General features: G+C 37.4%; 3 protein-coding genes across 4 annotated transcripts in view; 1 reads left to right on the top strand and 2 right to left on the bottom strand.

Moving 5' to 3' along the window:
* The window catches only part of LOC145666751 (RRP12-like protein), a 154,848-nt gene that overhangs the window by 92,536 nt on the left and 41,502 nt on the right, over positions 1-20,810 (top strand). The gene's annotated exons all lie outside the window — the stretch shown is intronic.
* LOC145666752 (uncharacterized) lies at positions 5,306-9,880 on the bottom strand. Its single transcript, XM_081734299.1, has one exon. It carries the CDS (start codon positions 9,739-9,741, stop codon positions 7,021-7,023), a length of 2,721 nt encoding a protein of 906 aa, XP_081590425.1. The 5' UTR covers positions 9,742-9,880; the 3' UTR covers positions 5,306-7,020.
* Positions 9,880-17,612, bottom strand: LOC145666755 (uncharacterized). The gene is made up of 4 exons (XM_081734309.1): positions 17,011-17,612; positions 13,541-14,199; positions 11,992-12,229; positions 9,880-10,015 (listed from the first exon to the last, which is right to left on the bottom strand). The coding sequence occupies exons 1-4, from the start codon at positions 17,174-17,176 to the stop codon at positions 9,888-9,890; spliced, it is 1,191 nt and encodes a 396-aa protein (XP_081590435.1). The 5' UTR covers positions 17,177-17,612; the 3' UTR covers positions 9,880-9,887.

The raw sequence follows: 20,810 nt of genomic DNA, 5'->3' as shown, positions 1-20,810 counted from the left end.
TGGCCGACTAGATGGCTGTTTAGGTGAGCGAAGTGTTTTTAGTATATTATCGACGTCATTCTTGACCATTTATAGCTACTTGTTGTTTGAGTATTTCCCCTGTTGCCTCACGATGATGTACCAGTACTAATTGCCTTCCCTTACCAGATCGAACCAGGAACCGTGCGTCAAGAAGCCATATACACTAACGAATCAGGTATACAAATACCCAGATTCAAGTAGTTCTTGGGTTTCGTACTTTTTAGTAAGAAAGGTCATATTTTTAAAAATAAATCCTATTTTTCAATCAGAAATAAATACATGCAAGTAATATTTTCATGGAATTTACGCAGCATTTTTGTTGAAACATGTGGTTGACCTTGATTCCAACTGCTGAAAAGTTTATTACTGAGTAGCCAGCAATAAAATGCATATCGCAGAAATCCCAAAGGAGACAAAAAGTTAGGGTAAAAACGATCGGTATACATGAATACTGCAGTTTAGAGCATTTTCGCCTTTCGGAATTCTTAACCAATTTCATTTTCTAGTACATGCGTCATTTCCATTTGAGAAATGTTTAAAGGTATTTCAGAAAGAGAGTCACTAATTTACGTACTTCATGAAGAATCTTTCACTCTTGTCAAGAGTTTGTTAGATCGTGTCGTAAATATCAGTAAATCTACTTCGGTCTGTTGAAGAATTTGTTCAAACAAAATTTCGAAATTAATATGAAGAGTTAAATAATACTGAACTGGAAGTAGAATTAAAAATAACGAAAATTCTAGAATTAAAAGTGAAACAAATTTGCTTAAGGGAATTGGAAAGTTTTATCAGGCCACAGAACATTTCTTTTCAAAACTATCGTTTACCAATCCTGTTTTGAAAAACAATTGAAGATATTATAACTTACGTAAAACGTTGTTTTGTGTAGCCATTACTTCTGTAGCATAGTCTTCCTAATCTAGCCATAAATACTGTTATAAAGTTCCAGAGGCTGCAACACCATCCGTTGTGAGGAGAAAACTAAATGGCGGTGGAATATGAGATGACTCATTGTGGATACTGCTGTAGAAAGGGAGACAAGCAACCCGTACAGTCTGAATGGAATGGGGTGATTACAAAAATCGCGTAGTAGTAACAGCATTACACATAACTGATAAACTAGCGAGTGAAACTTTCAGTACACTTAAAAAACTGAAAATCAATTGCATGTTTGCGTCCCACACAATCTAGCGGTTCCCTGATATTGAATCCATGCAGGATCGTCCGAGAGAAGACCGTCCACAAAGTGCAAAGACCCCAAAAGCTGTTAGTAATAACGACGCGTATGAGGAGAAATCCCGTATGGAAATAGGCAGTAATGGTTCACGATATGAACACATCCAAGCAAACAATGTTCAGGTAACTCAAAGACGATCTTGATCTTCGAAATTATCGACTATCAGCGGAACACTCACTCGTATTACGTCTGAAGGCGCAAAGGCGGCTGTGAACGTTTCGCTTGAGCGGTACGCGAACAATGGCCAAAGAGAGTTTCAATCGACAAAATGATAGTGTATGCCTTACTATTTCGGGAAGCAAGAGACAAAGTTCCGAATAGTGTATGCCTCACCATTTAGGAAAGCCAGGAACAAAATTCCAAAAATCCAGAAAGGCACTAGTCCCGTGTCTGTCATAGGGTGGTGATGAGAAGTGAACTATGCTGACACTATTTTCATTTTTGTGAGAAAGTCGTGAGTACCGGTCTTTGAGTGTAACAAAACATTGTACTGGAGCATATAGTGAAGAACTCGACCTCCAGGCTGTTCAGAACGCCCCAATGGACTTTCCAGCAAGATTCTACTCCCGCCCGCAAGACGAAATCAATTCAGGATTGGCTGGAGCACAATGTGCCCTACTTCCTATCCATGGGTTACAAACTGGGCAATGCTTGGGGGTGTTACCTGCAAGAATAGTCACTCCACAGTTAACAGTTTGAAGTGCTCTCTACTGGCTGGGCTGTAGATATTTCCTCTGGAGACACTGCATGCTGCAATAGACGAGTGGCCAGACAGATTTCCGACCTGTGTCCGCAGTAACTGCAAACACTTTGAAATATGACTAGTGCAAACTGTAGTTAGATCATGTATGCTTCACATCCTATATGCGTATTAAACCACTTTTTACCATATATATATGATTTTCACTTTTGCTACAAAGTGAACAAATCTCATTTTTAATTCTTTTCTTTTAAAGAATTGATAACATCTGGGCAAACATTTTGTCTTGGAACATATTTCTAATAGAAAAAATATATATCATACTGTGTAATAGTATAATAATCATTGAACTTCATGGAACCACCTCACATTTATTAAGGAAGAGTCCAGGTATGCCCTTATGAAAAAAACAGGCACATGTACAGGCGCATGTAACACAGCCCCTTTATCCACCTGTGGGACAGGCACATGTGCAGGTGCCTGAAAATGACCCCAGTTTGAACGCCCTACACATGCATGTTGAGCAAACATGTACACGGCATGAACAGGTATTACTGCACAGGTGTTTGTATGGTAGATACCCTAGTAGATCTACCATAAAAACGTATGTAAAGTGCCTGTCAGCGAAGAAGACGTGCAAGTACAGCCGCTGTACCAGTATAGAACATGTGATGTACATGTCATGTATAATGTCTGTAACATGCATGCTGAACACAAGTTATACGCGTGTATGATAAATAGCTTTTGCCTGGTACATGTGAAAAGTACTTACGAAACATGCATGTAATGTATGTATACATGTAAAAACCATACATGTGACATGCATGTTGCGGGTATGGAAAACATCTGCTGCTTGCATGTAACAGGTGGAGAACATGGAAAAACCATACATGTGAAATGCATGTTGCGGGTATGGAAAACATCTGCTGCTTCCATGTAACAGGTGGAGAACATGGAAAAATCATACATGTGAAATGCATGTTACAGGTGGAGAATTTATAAAAATTGTACATGTGACAGGTACATGCCACATACATGTTACGGGTTTGGAAAGCCTCTGCTGCTTGCATGTAGCAGATGTAAAACATGTAAGAAACATGTGCTGTACATGTATTATACATGCGCGAAACAGGCCTGTAGCTTAGATGCTTCATTGCATGGAAATAGAATGTTAAGGTATGTAACATACATGTTACAGGTGCATGCCCCATGTATTGTACAAGTATATAAAACCTGTTGCCAGCAAGGAAACAGGTGAAATACATGCGTTGTTACATGTACGAAACATGTTATGTACATGCATTGTCTCGGCATTATACAGGCATGGTATCAACACATGCACCGGAAGTGCACTTAACAAGCATTGTGTATATAGATTACATGCACGTTGTGTTAACTAAAGCAGATAAAATGATAGCCATGCATGTAAAAGTAGAAAAATAGATTTCTGAGAATTAATTTGCACAAGTACTTCATGTGATGTACACCCATGTCCAAAATTATTGTCGCATGTCTATAAATATGTTTTTGTAGAAATATAATTTTATAACGAATTCGCGCGGTATTTCTTATAATGTTAGTATGTGTATAATCAGCAGAGACACGTATGTGGCAAATTTAATGTCAAAAGAGCAGTAAATAAGAACAATAAAACGAAAATGAAACTTCTTTGTCCATTTAGCAATATTTTGTTTTACTCATTCTAATTTTCGTATGTATAATTATTTTCCCATGTAATTTACCACAAATATACATTTCCCGATTATACACATGTATCAGTATTAAAAGTACCCTGCAAAATCATTATCAAATTATATTCTTCCAAGAAGACAGTTATAGATATGCGACAATCATTTTGGACATGTGTACATGCAGGGTAACATATAATACTGAATAAGGAATAATTATGCAACAAATGACATTACGAAGAGTAATGGAACTAGCTTTTGAGGTCAAAACCTAGTTTGCAAGTGTGCAAGGAGAAAAGAAAATATATACAAAGTTTTGGAACACGCATGTAAATTAGTTCTTACTTGTACTTCATGTACTTGCTAGTCGGTAATGTACAAAATCTGTTGAACATTTTCCTTTCCTCCTTGCACGCCTATAAATGAGTGAAAGTCAGTATTGTTACTTTTCGTAAGGTCATTTCTTAAATACTTATTCTTCGTCTATTATTTTTCTTCAAGTATATGTTACCCAGCATGTACATCCTATGCAACAGTGCTAATTAATTCTGATTTTTTCTACTTTTATATGCTTGAATACAGTTATTTTATCTACTTTAGTTATATGCCATGTGCATATAATCTATATACACAATGCTTGTTACGTGCACTTACAGCGTATATGTTGCTTACGACATGCCTGAATGGTACTAGGACAATGCATATACATCGCATGTTTCGCACATAAAACAACGCATGTTTTTCACCTGTTTCCTTGCTGGCAAGAGATTTTACATACCTGTACAGCATTTGACATGGGCCGGTAACATTTGTGTCACCTACATGAACATTTAGGCTAGCACTTACAACACTTTCGTTGCTTACAAGGAATATTTAGGTTTCCTGAGAGCGCAATACATTTACAAAACATTTTTCGTACATGCTACTATGCTATACGAAACAACGATGGAAGAACTGAGTAACGCGAATTTTCGACTAAAATGCCATTTCCAAGAAGCAAGTTTAACAGGAAATGCCAGAAAAACTACGATTAACGAAAGATATTTAGACGCAATCCTGTTGCCTTTCATAGTTGTTTCATATAAGTACGGTTGTTCCCCTTTATTTTTGCTTATACTTTATTATCTTTTCCTGTTTGGAAGCAAGGTTTGTGTAAATCAGTCACCACGTTTGGACCCGAAAAGAGACCTGGATAAATTTTATTTCATGTCTTACTGTCTGAATGGTAGTTTTATATTTTGAGTAACAAAGCAATTTACGATATACTCATTTTTCTTCCAAACAGGTTTGCTGTGTATCGCCAGCGAATTATTTGCAATAAAGAAACAAATATGTTTAAGATTCGTTTTGTTTATTAAAGAAATAATAATCATGTTGCCTTTCATAGTTGTTTCATTGAAGTACGGTTGTTCCCCATTATTTTTACTTATACTTTATTACCTTTTCCTGTTTGGAAACAATGTTTGTGCCAATCAGTCACCACGTTTTGACCCGAAAAGAGACCTGGATAAATTTTATTTCATGTCTTACTGTCTGAACGGTAGTTTTATATTTTGAGTAACAAAGCAATTTACGATATACTGATGTACACAATTTATCGTTTTTCTTCCAAACAGGTTTGCTGTATGTCGCCAGCGTGAAATTCAAATGTATTTACAACAAAGAAACACACACGTTTAAGATTCGTTTTGTTTATTAAAGAAATAATGAAATGCTTTCATACAAATGTATATTATATAAAGACTGAAAATACATCTTTTAAATTCTTGCAAAGAAAACACAATATTTTCTTTGTTCCATCGTTTTATATAAATTATGAAAATCTTAGCAGTGAATATTAAACCAAAAGCAAGTTTACAATGTTAACCGTGCGTCTAAACAAGGGAAGTATCAATGAGCTCATATTGAAACCTACCGTAAAATTTCACTCAGAGGAAGGAAGTCCCACAGAAAAAACACACAATAAAGCAACTGCGTTTTTGAAGTGGAGTTAACCTAAATGGCAGATTGAAATGTCGCGTATCCATGTCGACAATAGCACAATACGTTCAGTACCACCCCTTGTAAACTGCCTGTTAATAATAAAAAATCAATAACAACAATGTGGGTACATACTATACCTAAGGGGAAGTCGTACGGTAAGGTGAACCTTGACAGCAGCCATCTTGAATTTAGGTCAAGTTTTGTAAATAGGAATAGGGCCAAATGATACATGATTTTGGGCAAGAATTTAAGCAGTAAAACAATGGTAGCAATAGTTTTAAGATACGTACATTTGGTAAAAAGTTACAGTCATATTTATTGTGTATGTTTCCATGTACACAACTCCCGAATGAAGCAGCTGTCCAACAATTTGTAAAATACAAAAATATAGGAAACACCCTTTATATTTTCCCAATTTGTCCCAAATGTTGTTAAGCAAAGCTACACACTTGTAGGAGATTAGTCGGCAAACTTGGTCCAAATTGGTTGAATAGGGGTGGAGATACAAGCCGGAAAAACGAAAATTCCATTGGTAAAATACAAAATAGTTTAAACACCATGTAATTCTGATGATTTGTTTGAAATTACGGTGGTCACAACTCAATACTTTCTGAAAATATGGTTCAAATCTGTTGAATAGGAGCGGAGATAGACTAGATAATACGAAAATTTAGCCAAAATAGTTGATAACAAAATTCTTATATTAAATGCTGTATGTGCAATTTTCCTCTGATCTGTCTCAAATTTTAGTAACATTTAGTTACAAATTTTAGTTATATTTCAATAGCGACAACTTACTTTTGGGCAGCTGCTTCATTCGGGAGTTGTGTGCATGGAAATATACACAACAAATATGCCTGTAACTTTTTACCAAATGTACGTATCTTAAAACTATTGCTACCATTGTTTTACTGCTTAAATTCTTGCCCAAAATCATGTATCACTTTGCCCTATTCCCATTTACAAAACTTGACCTGAATTCAAGATGGCTGCTGTCAAGGTTTACCTTACCGTACGACTTCCCCTTAAGTATAGTATGTACCCACATTGTTGTTATTGACTTTTTATTATTAACAGGCAGTTTACAAGATGTGGTACTGAACGATTGTGCAATTGTCGACATGGATACGCGACATTTCAATCTGCCATTTCGGTTAATTCCACTTCAAAAACGCAGTTGCTTTTTTGTGTGTGGTCTTTCTGTGGGACTTCCTTTCTCTGAGTGAAATTTTACGGTAGGTTTCAATATGAGCTCATTGATACTTCCCTTGTAAGACAAAAGATACAAGTTTTGTTCTATTAACTTAATAAACTCTACATTCCATAATAATTGCAAAGTACCTTACTGCTATTCTTAAATTCTTCGTCTGCAGATGACTCAGGTGTAGCGTTCAATTGTATATCATCCAATTCAAGAAGGTTGAAAAGTACCTATCCTGTCCAACTTTTATGCATATGACTTTTGTATATAATAATTCCTTCGTAAGGATGACATAATCATGAGTAACAGACGAATCATTATTACAGTGAAAAACGTGTGTTATGGGCAGATTGTACCACTTTTCTGTGAAAGCAGTTTCAGCTTCCATCTTTTCAACATAAAAATATATATGCTCTTTGCAACAAGATTCGCATTCAATAACATATATTTCTATGATCCTACAAACATGTGCTGTGCTACAGTCATCAAGCAAAAAGTAACTGTCATCGTGCTTCCTGTTAGTGCAGTGTTTAGAAGTGCAGAAAAGCATTTTTCCTGTGTGTATATCACCTATTCGAGAACATTTATATATTTTTGCGCTTTCTTTACCAGAAAAACACGTTGCTGTAATAGGAATACCGGACACTTGTGTTAAAATATACTGTGTAGAGCAATCAGTTTTTGTGATATTGGCAAACGAGACTGATTTTGAACTTAAAAGGAATTCTGTAATCTTAACTGTTGCAGATGTTCCGCTACACGCATTTTCTCGTGCAAAGCCATTAACAATCTGTGAACCTATCTCTTGTGTTCCATGCATGTAGTGTTTTAAATTTCCATTTAGTGACTCAAACGGGAAACATGAGAAAGAATACAAAGGTCCTGCATTTTTGACACAATCAGTGAGGTGTAGTAAATCATGTACGTTAGAACTCATATGCTTCCTACCATATAAATGTTCAGTTTGGAAAACAAATGCATGCAAACATTTTTCCATTGCATCCAAATGTTGCACGGAAATTGTACTTGATAAGAAACACGCCACTGGTTTGATGATTTGCAAAGTGTGATTGAAATAATCAGTATTATTGAAAATATCAGAAAATATAGGAAAGTACAGTAAGAAAAGATTCTCAAACTCGATAGCTTTCCAATTTCGACGTTCTTTGATCGATCGTGGAGAACGGGTTAAACATGATGGCGTTTTTATTTCTGTCAAACGCTTGTTGAGTACATTAATCTTGCGGCCTAAGTACCACACTTCATCCTTGTTTTTGGAATCCAGCCAATTCATGACTAAAGAACGAAATATACCCAGACATATACAATGCATGTAATCTATCATTGTACTCTCAATAATCTGATAATTATTAAGGAATGCAAATACACTTATCCCCTTAGCACCAAACTCTTTATTCTCACTATGTCGAGAGTGGTCTGCGTCATTTCGCAGCGGACCTTTAGGATGTGCCACATTGTACGGATAAATACGTAGTCCATGTTGTAAGTACTGTCCTGGTTGAAGACATTTACTGCATCCAAACTTGCCGTTGAATTGTACTAGCTGCTGTACAGCACACTTTGCAGGTTTATCAAACGTGCCAAGAATGGCATGCAAGCGTACCTGAGTGATAACATTATTTTTCAAAGTATATTGTCCTTGTAGAAGAACACCACATTCAAACTTCTTCAATTGTGCAGCTACACATGAATAAAATACAGAATGCAATAAATCGTTCTTTTTAACGTGCAACTCTGGAAGTCCGATGAAAGTGAACAATCCAACTAGAAGAATGTTTTCTGGTTTCCATCGCATCGGTTCATCTATTTCTAATATGGAAATGTAGAATGGCCAGAAAGTGATATGAGAACTGTTAAAACAGGTAACGCCATCAACATTTATGATCCCTGTCAAAGATAAAATTCCATCTTCATCCACTAATAATGGGTGTTCTTCCCTGAATTTCCTATAAATTTTACCATCTCTAACACTACTCAAGTTACCCTGACGTGATTGCGATATTGACAGATTTGCCAGAAAATGTGGTCGGGAAAACATGTTCTCCAGTTGTTTACCAATATCTACAGTAAAAAAAGAGTGAGCTTTTTTGCACACGTGTTTGGTACAGTTATTGCATGAAAGGGAAGCACAGGCTGAATCGTGAATATATGCACACTGACAACAGAAGAAATGCCGCTGGACTTCTATGTTACGTAAAGCCATGAATTCTTGCAATAATAAATATTTCGTGCGTGGTACTTCTTTAATATTTACAGAATGCATTAACCTAAGAAGATCTGATGTTGCAGTTTTCGTGAGCTTGTGCTTATGAACAAACTGCATTATTTTTATAACAGATTTACTTTCAACGTTCTCCTGCAATGTAGAACTGTTTGGTCCCGAAACGTTATGAACTACATTTAATTGCAATTCAGGAACAGAAATATCTTTTAACTCGGAACTGCACTCTGAACTATCAGGCGAAAAGTCGAACGTTGATTTAAAAGGATGCTGTGAATATGTGCCGTGAAGTACTTCGTTTTGTTCCTCAAGAGGAAACGCCGGGAACGAACATTGTTCATCGATACAGCCCGATGAACCAACGCTTACACTGCCTGTCAACTTATTTTCCCCGATTTTTAAGCCCGCGTAATTGGGAAAAGGGTCAATTTGTGGTTTATCGGATTGTATCGAAGAATAATGGTTGTTTTCATCCTTTTCTCGTGAAGAACAAGACGATGTACTAAGGCTATTACATAATGTACCTCCTCGTTGAGTGCCAGGAATTTCAGTGTTTACTCTGTTAACATGTAAACGCTTATTCCACCTATATCGCGTTTTTCTTGGTACCTGAAGCACCGAGGGAGTGGGACTGTTGCATGCAACATATTGTTTGTAGTTTCGTTTCATTGTAGTTTGTAAGTTAACGTAACTATATTTTAAACACGTATAATGAACATACAAAATGTAACTACCAATAACTCAAAAGTACATATATACACTGTATCTACAAATTACTATTATACTGTTGGTATGAAGCAGAATTAACACAAACTCTACTGATCATCTTGATCCTTCTGCTTGTCTCCGTGCCTATTCTTCCGAGCCGCCTGTACACATTTGTCCGTCATAGCTGCGTGAACTGCAGACGTCTTGGTATTAGGAAATTTGAGGAGAACATAATCTGTGATCAAAGAAAGGTCTTATCAACAAGGATCTTTTACACATATACTAAGCTGAAAATATAACGAAAGAAACAAACTCCAAGTTAAAAAAAAGTCATATATTGAACAATGAACACTGATTGTAGGAGGTGACTGGGTGGACAGTAGAGAAACTAACAACTACAGATATAGTTATTGTTAAGAAAGAAATAGTTACATTCTGTTTAAAGAGTATTTTAGAAGTGTATTTATAGTTTTTACGGCTATAAGATTGGTTTGACTTAGTTTAACGTCCCACAGTTATGTCTGCTACACTAAAGGAGAATGACCTGCTGATTATAGTGGAATCGGAACTACTTCGATCGTTCAACTGTACTTCCACCGGGAATCGAACCCGGGACCACGCGAACAGAAGTCAAGCGTGCTAGCCACTAGACCAAGCGGGGGTTCTTTACAGCTATGAGTCAAGTAGCGATAGGATTGGGTAAAGAAGTGGCAAATTAATCGGCCATAACGTACCATTCAATCCTGGACTGATTTCTTCTCATTTCGGGTCATGTCGGTGACCAAGAGAAGGGTTCAGGTGGATCAGTCGGAATCATGCTAAGTGTAAAAGTTAAACAAGTACAAAACTTGGAAAATTCGCCACAGAAACTTACAATTTGTTCACATACGTTAATGGAGATCAGTATCTATCTATCACGCGTATTCGAGTGGTTTAAGAATGTTAAAGGAAGGAGGGAAAGAGGGACAATCCAAAAACCCACTGTGACAGAGAATGTGTGTAGAAAATCGGTACAATTGTTCGAAACCGCTACATGAAAATTCGAGCAATTACTAACACCAATAAAGAAACAGTAAATAGAGTTTTACACGTGAAAAAGAAGTGTCATAAATCCTCTCGCACCAACACTGAGATTGAATTGCAGTACTGACATTGTTCAAAACAAAAAAACAAAAATATATATATATATATATATTCGAGGTCAAATTAGAGGGAATTCGGGTATTGGCGAACCCGTCATCTAAAGCAGACCCTCCTTTTTTTATTTTGTCGATTTTCTTGAAGTGAGTTGGCAACATTATCAGAGAACGCAAATTGCTTACTCTTATGTGAAAGCTTTCACTGAAGATGCCATTGAATGCAAATAAGAATACGCAAATTTATGTCTGTAGCAGACTTCAAAACTTTCGAACGGTTAAAAAGTCTTTCCTTATGTATTTAGTTTCATTTAGATTCATGTTATATTAAGAACAAATAGGTGACATTGTCTTGACTAGACCTTACAAGAACATCAAAACCATCATGTAAAAATATTTAATTACTGATGGCGGATAAAGTGGACCCCGGCATGGTAGCTAAAGTGAAGCAGAGTCCAATTTGCTCAACCTTTCCAGCAGTGCTCCTTTAAAGGTTCTTTTACTGAATTAATGACTGGCATAACTTAAAATGTGTAAACTTAATGCAGATATAACTGTTGGATACACAAATGCACACATGTACGAGTTTCTCAAGTCATTGCAGTATTGTTATAGCCATTGGACAAGTCGGTCATTGGAGTTCTGAAACGTTTCTACAATGGAGAAATCATAATGTACCTCAGACCTACAGGTCATCCTATCACTCACTGTAATTTGACAAAACTTTGATAGGACAATTAAGGTTACAGACCGGCGTCTTTAATTTCTCGTTCAGCACCTTTTGTGCTACAGGATTCTAGCCCATTAACAGAAGACCCCAGGGATCCACTTTACCGGAGCAGTTTCAAAACCAGCAAATTTTCACACTTCCAGTAAGGAAGAATTAAAAAATGAATACAGCATAAGCTAAATTATTGTGCTTAAACATGATACAAATAAATAAAGAATTGTTTTGTTATAGATTTATAGAAGTAGCAATTTGTATTTAAAAATATAGCCCACTTCCTCCACGATGTACTATGCAAGAAATGCGAAACAAAAATTATAAGTGAAAGGCATAAGAAACCTAACATACCTTTGATAGCACTAATAATATCTGGAGACAGTGTTTTCTTTATTTTGCCACGACCAGTTATTGAACTTGTACTAAGCTCATCATCATCAAAAAAGCACGACATAAGATTTCTCGTGAGCTTTGTAGCAGAATGGCCTGCACTGGCTACGCAGCGAATTAATCGGGAATGCTTTATTGTAATGTCAGGGTAATCAGGACTGAGAACCACATCATCTCCATGTACGGATCTCGAGTATTCCTGTAAGTAAAAGTTTAACACAATAATTAATCTTAACACATTCTACCATTTACTTTTACATATATGATGTACAGTAGAAATAAAATTACCCGAATTGCTTTGGAAACAAACGATCTTACCACGAACAATCTTTTGCGCTTGATTTTGGTTCTTGAACCCCCCCAACACAAAACAAGGGTAGATATAACGAAAGCCGAAACGATGCGAGACTTAGCTGCATCGAAACTAGTAGTGTGAGCTGATTGACTGATTTTAACACACTGTACATGCAAAATTTAAACTACTTTGTTTTTATAAGTCTTTAATTTGTCATTTAAGCAAATTTAGATTTTTGTATAAAAATACTATTTTCGTAAGTTATCAGGATCGAGTGTAGTCCAATTAATCCGGATAATTGTAACTCTACCGTATATAAGCACAATAACTGCCCAACATATGAACAGTATGTATCAAACACTACTACAACAGCGAAATTGAGCGTGTTTTTAAAATTGCATTGTCTAGGGAATACATATAATTTTATACGCCTCCAGCTAGCAAAAAGGAAACAAAAAGAAACATATGTAAGAACAGTGCCGTCAAATCTAATTAAAACAAGCAAACCGCAAATGATGGCTTTCCGAAAATAGTGACCTAATCACATTTGAAAGGGACGAGAATGGATACATTATACGCAAGAATTTTCGAGGTGCAATCTTCCTATAAGCACAGATGAAATGCAAATATATACACACAAAGAAAGAGAAAATGAAATGACTTTCGAGTCTTCCGTTCTGCGGCTATGTGGAGTAAGCTAAAGGAGACAGTGATGATGAGAACCAATGAAATGATGGAATGAACAGAGGTGAACGCTGTAACCCTCTCCACTGGTCTAGTGGCTAGAATGCGCGCCTTTGGCGTAAAAGATCCCGGTTCGATTCCCGGTGGTAGAGCATTGAAAGAGAGGTTCGGATTCCACTTTAAACTATATGTCCACGTCTCATATAGCCTCCCTCCTGAAAAAAAAAGACGTAAGCGATAATCAAATCAAATAATCAAAAGTAAACGCTCTACCATTGAGCCACCACGACCCCACACAAAGAAAAGAGACAAAATACTTAATGCAGACTTTGTCTGTCTTATAGAGACTATGCCGTTACCTTAAATTACTCATAGTTTGAAATAAGCAAGCAGAAAGAGAAATTTGGACCGCCACTTACATATTTGTATGACCCTAAGAATTTGAACAATTGTACGCCCGCACCCCTTCCCTACAAAACGGCGATAAATTGATCTAAAACCTTAGTCTTAAAATCTAGAAAAGAAACTTACGTTACTACTTTGACTGGATGGTGACACCTCATGGTTGGATTCTTCAAGATCTTCGGTATCTAGCAATGTGAACAAGAATGTCTTGACACTTCTCGGTACTTTGAGCTTCCGCTGTTTATCTCTGGAAGCGCATTCCTTCTTTAGAGCATCTACTAAGCATTTTTCTTCGTCTAATTTGGTGCGCAAATCATTAACTTCTTCTTTCAGTACGCTGCAGTTTTGACATTTGTCGATCTTTCGTACTTTTGGTTTCGAGCCTGATGGACTGTTCTGAGCTGATAAGTATGCGTTGCTTGGATGCTTGTCTATCTGTTCTTGACAAACGTTACTGGCGGATGCTGACTGTAAACTTCCGTTGCAAGAAGTTCTGTTTATTTGCTCTTGCCAGACGTTACTGCCGGGTGTAGTTTCTGTAGCCGACTCAGATGGAAAATTATCCGTACATAGTGTGGGGTCCTTCACAATAGTTTCAAAGTTCCTTTCAAATATTTCTTTCAAACTGCCTGGATTTCTACGATTTTCATCCTCTTCATCTGTTGGAATCGGATCTGTTGAACTTAGGTCATCAGAATTATTACTGCTGCCAGAATCATATCTTATTACCCGTTCCGTCTTCCCGACAAACTTCCTTTGTTCCACCTCACATTCGGTTTTAGTACCTGAAAAAAAAAATCCATCATGATGTCATCTGTATCCCGAAGTTTTCGGTGGTACATCATAATCACTTCATAAAATATAAGCAATACAAGAAAAGGGCCACCCGTTAAAGGGATCTACTACAGATTACATGCACCAGCTTCCAAGGAAAAGTAGTAGGTTCAGTAGTTAAATAATCGTGGCAGATACTGACCGATTGAAAGTAGTGCCATTGCGGGAGATGTGAGAAGGCTATCTAATTGACCCGGGTGGTAAAAGCTTGAGATAAAGTGTCCCTTGTACAGCTAGCAAACTACAGAAACTGCATACCTCAATCTAGCCGATGCTTCTAAATCACTCGTTCGCAGTAGGAGTACAAATATATAATAAATAATTTCGTAGAGAACAGTGTGTACTGATAGTTAATATAGGGGCGCAGATTTTTTAAAAATATGTGGACATAAAAATGATAACTTTGCGGTTAAACGAGTGACTGCATATGAAAGAGGACTGTGTTCGATATTAATTCTGACTATCGGAGTGCCCTGCATTCTCCATGCCTCCTGCAGGACAAACACCAGTTCTCGCATTAGTTAGTCCATTTGCGATGTCGCTGTCGCAAGACTATTAGAATAGATCGTGGCTAAGCTGTTAGCGCACGCGCCTTTGACGTGAGAAACTTGGGTTTGATTCCCAGTGGAAGCTCATGTGGTTCGGATTTCCTGTTAATCAGTATGTCTACGTTTCATATGGCCTCGTTGCTGAAAGGGACGTTGGACTCAAAATCAACTCAACTATTAGAATGGGAAACTCCAAAACTTAAAGTCAGTGGGTGCGCTTTTAGAATAAGCATAAACCTCGTTTATTCCCCAGTAGTGCAATTCCTAAAGTTTATTGATGAAAGAAGTAAATGTTTTATGAATGTCTGTAAACCGAAGACAAAACTTTTATAAATTGGTTTACACACACACATTATTACTCGGTAGTAGTACATTGTTACTAGGGCCTGTACAGTAAGAGTTTAAGAATGCCTTATGGAATCATTTGAAGCAAGAAAAGTTAAGACAAATGATTTTTATTTTGCCGACGTATGTAAATATGCACGAATCTAGGCACAGTAGTAATGTTTGCATGGTGTAGCTATTCTTCATAATCTCATTCGAGACTTACAAAACCTACACGCAAACTACAACGTATGATGTTGCAGTTCATTTCCTACATCCCAAGAAATGGCATTTGTGCTGTATCGCCAGACCACATGAAAATCGATAAAGAAGTACCAACATGAACTACATTTGGTTAGAGTACATTACTTTACGTTAGGTTATGTTACATTAGGCCAGGTTAGGTTCAGTTACAAGTCAATTACCTTCAAAACAAAGGCATGTAAATTTTTACAATTTGCAATAGAACATTACTATTTGCGTATAAATAAGACGTCCGAATGTATATATGAAAACTACAGTACAAGACATTAACCAACCTGTGCTAGGTGCTCACTAAAAGCAGAGCGCGTTAGTTAGGGCGGGTAAAGGAACAGGCGCATGAGCGAGGGTAGTGAAAACAGGTGGGTGTTGGCAATGATAAGAGTTTGAATAGCACTTGTCGTTGTTTCATACTAGTAACACTCCACTTGTAAATAGTACACCGTGTCTTTCACACAATTTCAACAGCTGACGTTCGTTATTTTCGTGTACGTAATTCTATAAAACACACGATATGTCATAATATTGATATATATGCGCCATTTCCACACTTCATTTCTCGCCACTAAATCATAACAAGTGTACCTCTATGTGAAATAGTCTCTTCCGCCTCCACATACAATGACGCTTAGAACACCAAAACCAGCCTACAAAACCACTTTCTTAATTTCAGCTATTCCCGTAATCTGCTTTTCATTCAAACTCCTTCACAAACCAAAATAGGAGTATGTTTAGTACAAGAGGTCCAAAAGCACGTAAAAAACAGAAAATTTACAGAAGAAACGAATGATGCAGGTACTTAGACGTAACAGAACGTAACCAAATCTAACCTAACCTAAACCAACCTACTATTAGTAGAAATAAGCGAAATTCTATCATTCTTTGGAAAAGTATGCTGGACCCATACACTAATATAACATAAACTAACCTAAGCTTACCTAAATTAACATAACCTACCCTAAACTAACCTAATGTGAACAGAAATTACCAAAATTGTAACATTTTTTAGAGAAAAGAGATGGACCCCTTCTGCTAAACATAGGCCCCAAAATAAATTATCCAATTCACCCAGTAATTTCCAAAATATTGGAGGCGGTACAGCACTTAAACCCCAAGAACCAACATGGTTCACACTGTTTTACGTTAATCACTAAAAATCTACTATTCTACTCTGATACCTACAAAAGTGTTATTTAAACTCAGATATCTAGATTCAGGTCGACTGCCAACAGTTAAAGTGTACTAAATAGTTTATTTTGGCGCCAAAACATGTTTATGTTGATCTAGCCACACAATAAATAAATTAAAAAAAAAAAACTTAGGATTATAAATAGTAAATACTTCTAAAATATAACAGAGTGACAGTGAATTAAAAGTGAGCACAATACTCTGTTACTTAGCCAGAAGACATTTTCTCCAATGTACTTCGCTGAGTCATTAACATCCGTAGATTCATGCGATTTGTATTTCCATCGTTCGGTAGTTACTACAAATTCGCGATAATTTTCTGTTTCGACAGTTCACTGCAAAACACACGGTAATGAATCACACATTAAATATATGTCATTATCTTAAATTAATTACATCTATAGCTGTTAAAGTATCGTTAGAGCCAAATACATTACTCACCTACATAAAGAATTCTACCATCGTAGCACGTGCTTCCTTTCCATTGTACAGGGTACACTTTTCCAAGTGTAAGTTTACCTGTACATTTACATTTCTTGCGGTGTAGAATGGAATAAGTATTATTATCCCATTCAACTACAACATACGCATTATTTGCCGTTGACATCTTGAAAGCCACTGTAATCTTGTGGAAACTTACAATTCATCCGCTACCATCGAGCACACAACCATAGAAAAACCACTGATCACAAACCCTAACGTCAACAACCAGCAGACGATTGACAACGAACAAACGAACGCTGTGGCGCCAAGCGTCTTTCCTGTGCGTAAACATATAGGTTCTGATCACGTTATAATTATGTTGTTTTCGATATTGTCTCCCAAGTTTACAATATACATATAAGAATAACTTATATGTGTATGACGATAATTGTGTATTGTTCACATATCGCAATTCTTAAGGAAAGGAAACTTATTATTCAGACTCAGGGGTGTCATTTGAGAAAGTCAAGGGGGCAATCGCCCCATGAGTTTCAGAATCTCTTAATTAATTGTGCAGTAATATAATATAAATAAAATGTTAGTGTGTTTGTGCGTATGCTTCTTTGGGTGCCAGACGAATGGACCGAGAGTTATCAAATTTTGGTCACGGGTATACTGGTCCACGGCCAAGACCCAAGACGAAGCATTTTTTCCAAACTTCGAACTAGGGGTCGCAAGGGAGGATTTACTACGACATGAAAATATAGTCGAAAATGACTTATATTAATGTTAACTTCATAGTTTTCGGAATCGCTGAGATCATAGTGAAACTCCCGATTGCGTTCACTTGCCCACCCCCCTTGGGGGCCAAGAGTCAACAGCAGGTCACCGAGACATGTACAAATAATCGAAAATAACCAATATTAGTGTCAAGTCTATAATTTACAGGCTCGCTGAGATTAACGCTGAAGCTATGGATCCCGTATATAATTCCAAATACAGCCCCATCGCCTAGGGGCCGAGTCAGGGACATACGCAGGGGGTGGTCCTGGGGGTCCGGACCCTCCCCGAAATTTCGACTTTTATGTAAATTTAGCCTAATTTTAGGGGCAACTTTAGAAATTTTAATATAAAATACTCTCATATTGAGTTTGGACTCCTCCCGAAATAAATTCCTGCGTACGCTACTGCCGAGAGTCACCAAGCGGGTCACCGAGACACGTAGAAATAAGCGAAAATTACCGATATTAGTGTCAAATACTTAGTTTTCGAGATCGCTGAGATCAATGGTGAAACTCCTGATCGCGCTTACTTCCAAATTCATCCACGTCGGCTGGGCGCCGAGTCACCAGGGGGTCACCGACACATGTGGATGTAACCCACAGTGATCGATATTAGTGTCAAATCCATGGTTTTCTGGGCCACTGAGATCAATGGTGAAGCTCCTGATCCCTTTTACTTCCAAATTCAATCTCATCGGCTGGCACCGAGAGTAAAAAAAGGTGGGGGTCTCCGACACATATAGAAATAATCGAAAATTAACAATATTAATGTCAAATACAAAGTTTCCGGAGACACTGAGATTAATGATGAAACTCCCGACCGCGTATAATTCCAAAAATTCAGCTCCATCGACTAGGGGGCGAGAACCACCAGGCGGGTCACCGAGACATGTAGGAATAAGCTAAAATAACCGGCATTAGTATCAAATACATAGTTTTCGGGGTTGCTGAGATCAATGGTGAATCTCCTGATCGCTTTTACTTACAAATTCAACTTCATCGGCTGGGCACCGAGTCACCAGAGGGTCACCGACACATGTAGAAATAATCGAAAATTAACAATATTAGTGTCAAATCTATAGTTACGGAGTCGCTGAGATCAATGCTGAAGCTTTCGATCGCGTATAATTCCAAATTCAGCCACATCGACTGGGGGCCGAGTCATCAGGCGGATCACCGAGACATATAAAAATAAGCGAAAATTACCGATATTAGTGTCAAATACATAGTTTTCGAGATCGCTGAGGTCAGTGGTGAAACTCCTGATCGCGTTTACTTCCACATTCATCCCCGTCGGCTGGAGGACTGAAAGGCACAAAGAGAGGGTTTTTTTTACCGAGACATGTAAAAATAATCGAAAATTATCGATATTAGCGTCAAATACATCGTTTTCGGGGTTGCTGAGATCAATGGTGAAATTCCCAATCGCGTATAATTCCAAATTCAGCCCCATCGACAAAGGGCCGAGAACCACCAGGCGGGTCACCGAGACATGTAGAAATAAGCACACCGAGACATAAATATAAATCTCTATAGAGCAAAAATGGTAACAGATAGCTGGACATGACCTTTGTCTCATCTCTGTCCTTATCCATCTATTGAAATCAAAAAGCGTATGTCTACGATTTCCGATGTGAATATTGAATTTTCATATTTTGGAAGTCTACATGAGTTTCACACTTGGAAACGAAACTAATTTGTTACTATCATAAATCTTAAACCTGCATGTATGTAACTAAAAAGGTATTTCTCATTGGTAGAATGTTAGCATTCAGAAGGTTCTAGTATCGATTCTATAGAGTGCGGCCACCCTGGCTGCATTTCCCCAGTTACACCAGGTGAATACAGGAATGGTAGGCTACTTTACAACACAGGGCCTGACCACTGCCCTCCCCTATCCGGATCTGTAACTTGGGTGTCGAAGATCACAAAATAATTTATGTCAAGTGCATGCTTCTTACATGTTTACGTTTATTTGTAGGGCCTACAGGTGCTGTATATTGCATGTTTTTTTTAATTTCTGACTTTTGCATGTTAGTGTACACATTATCGTATCCTTTTATCCATCTGCATGTACTTTCCAGGTGTTTTACATGTACATGGTAAGTACCTGGGCATACTAGGGAAATAATGCATTTCCCATGCATGTGGCATGTAGTTTCCGATACATAGTGATTTACCTGTCTTATATTCCCTGTACATGTACGCTTTATCTACGTCTGTCAGGTACAATACATGCACCTGTGACATTCATTTTCCGTGGATGCATGTTCCTTACCTGTTTTCATTTATATGTACAGGAATTGTACATTCCATGTTTTTCACTCCTAACTTACGCATGTAAACATGTAATTTACATTGCATTTTTTCTATCGTTCTGCAGGTACTTTGCATGTGTTTTACATGTACATGGTAAGTACCTGGGCATACTGGTGAAATAATGCATTTCCCATGCATGTGGCATGTAGTTTCCGATACATAGTGATTTACCTGTCTTATATTCCCTGTACATGTACGCTTTATCTACGTCTGCCAGGTACAATACATGCACCTGTGACATTCATTTTCCGTGGATGCATGTTCCTTACCTGTTTTCATTTATATGTACAGGAATTGTACATTCCATGTTTTTCACTCCTAACTTATGCATGTAAACATGTAATTTACATTGCATTTTATCTATCGTTCTGCAGGTACTTTGCATGTGTTTTACATGTACATGGTAAGTACCTGGGCATACTGGTGAAATAATGCATTTCCCATGCATGTGGCATGTAGTTTCCGATACATAGTGATTTACCTGTCTTATATTCCCTGTACATGTACGCTTTATCTACGTCTGCCAGGTACAATACATGCACCTGTGACATTCATTTTCCGTGGATGCATGTTCCTTACCTGTTTTCATTTATATGTACAGGAATTGTACATTCCATGTTTTTCACTCCTAACTTACGCATGTAAACATGTAATTTACATTGCATTTTTTCTATCGTTCTGCAGGTACTTTGCATGTGTTTTACATGTACATGTTAA

This window comes from Thermobia domestica, chromosome 12 (assembly GCF_964235325.1).
Source record: "Thermobia domestica chromosome 12, izTheDome1.hap1.1, whole genome shotgun sequence".
NCBI lineage: Eukaryota > Metazoa > Arthropoda > Insecta > Zygentoma > Lepismatidae > Thermobia > Thermobia domestica.
The sequence above is the reverse complement of the archived record's forward strand: the minus strand, read 5'-3'. Positions and strand labels throughout refer to the sequence as shown.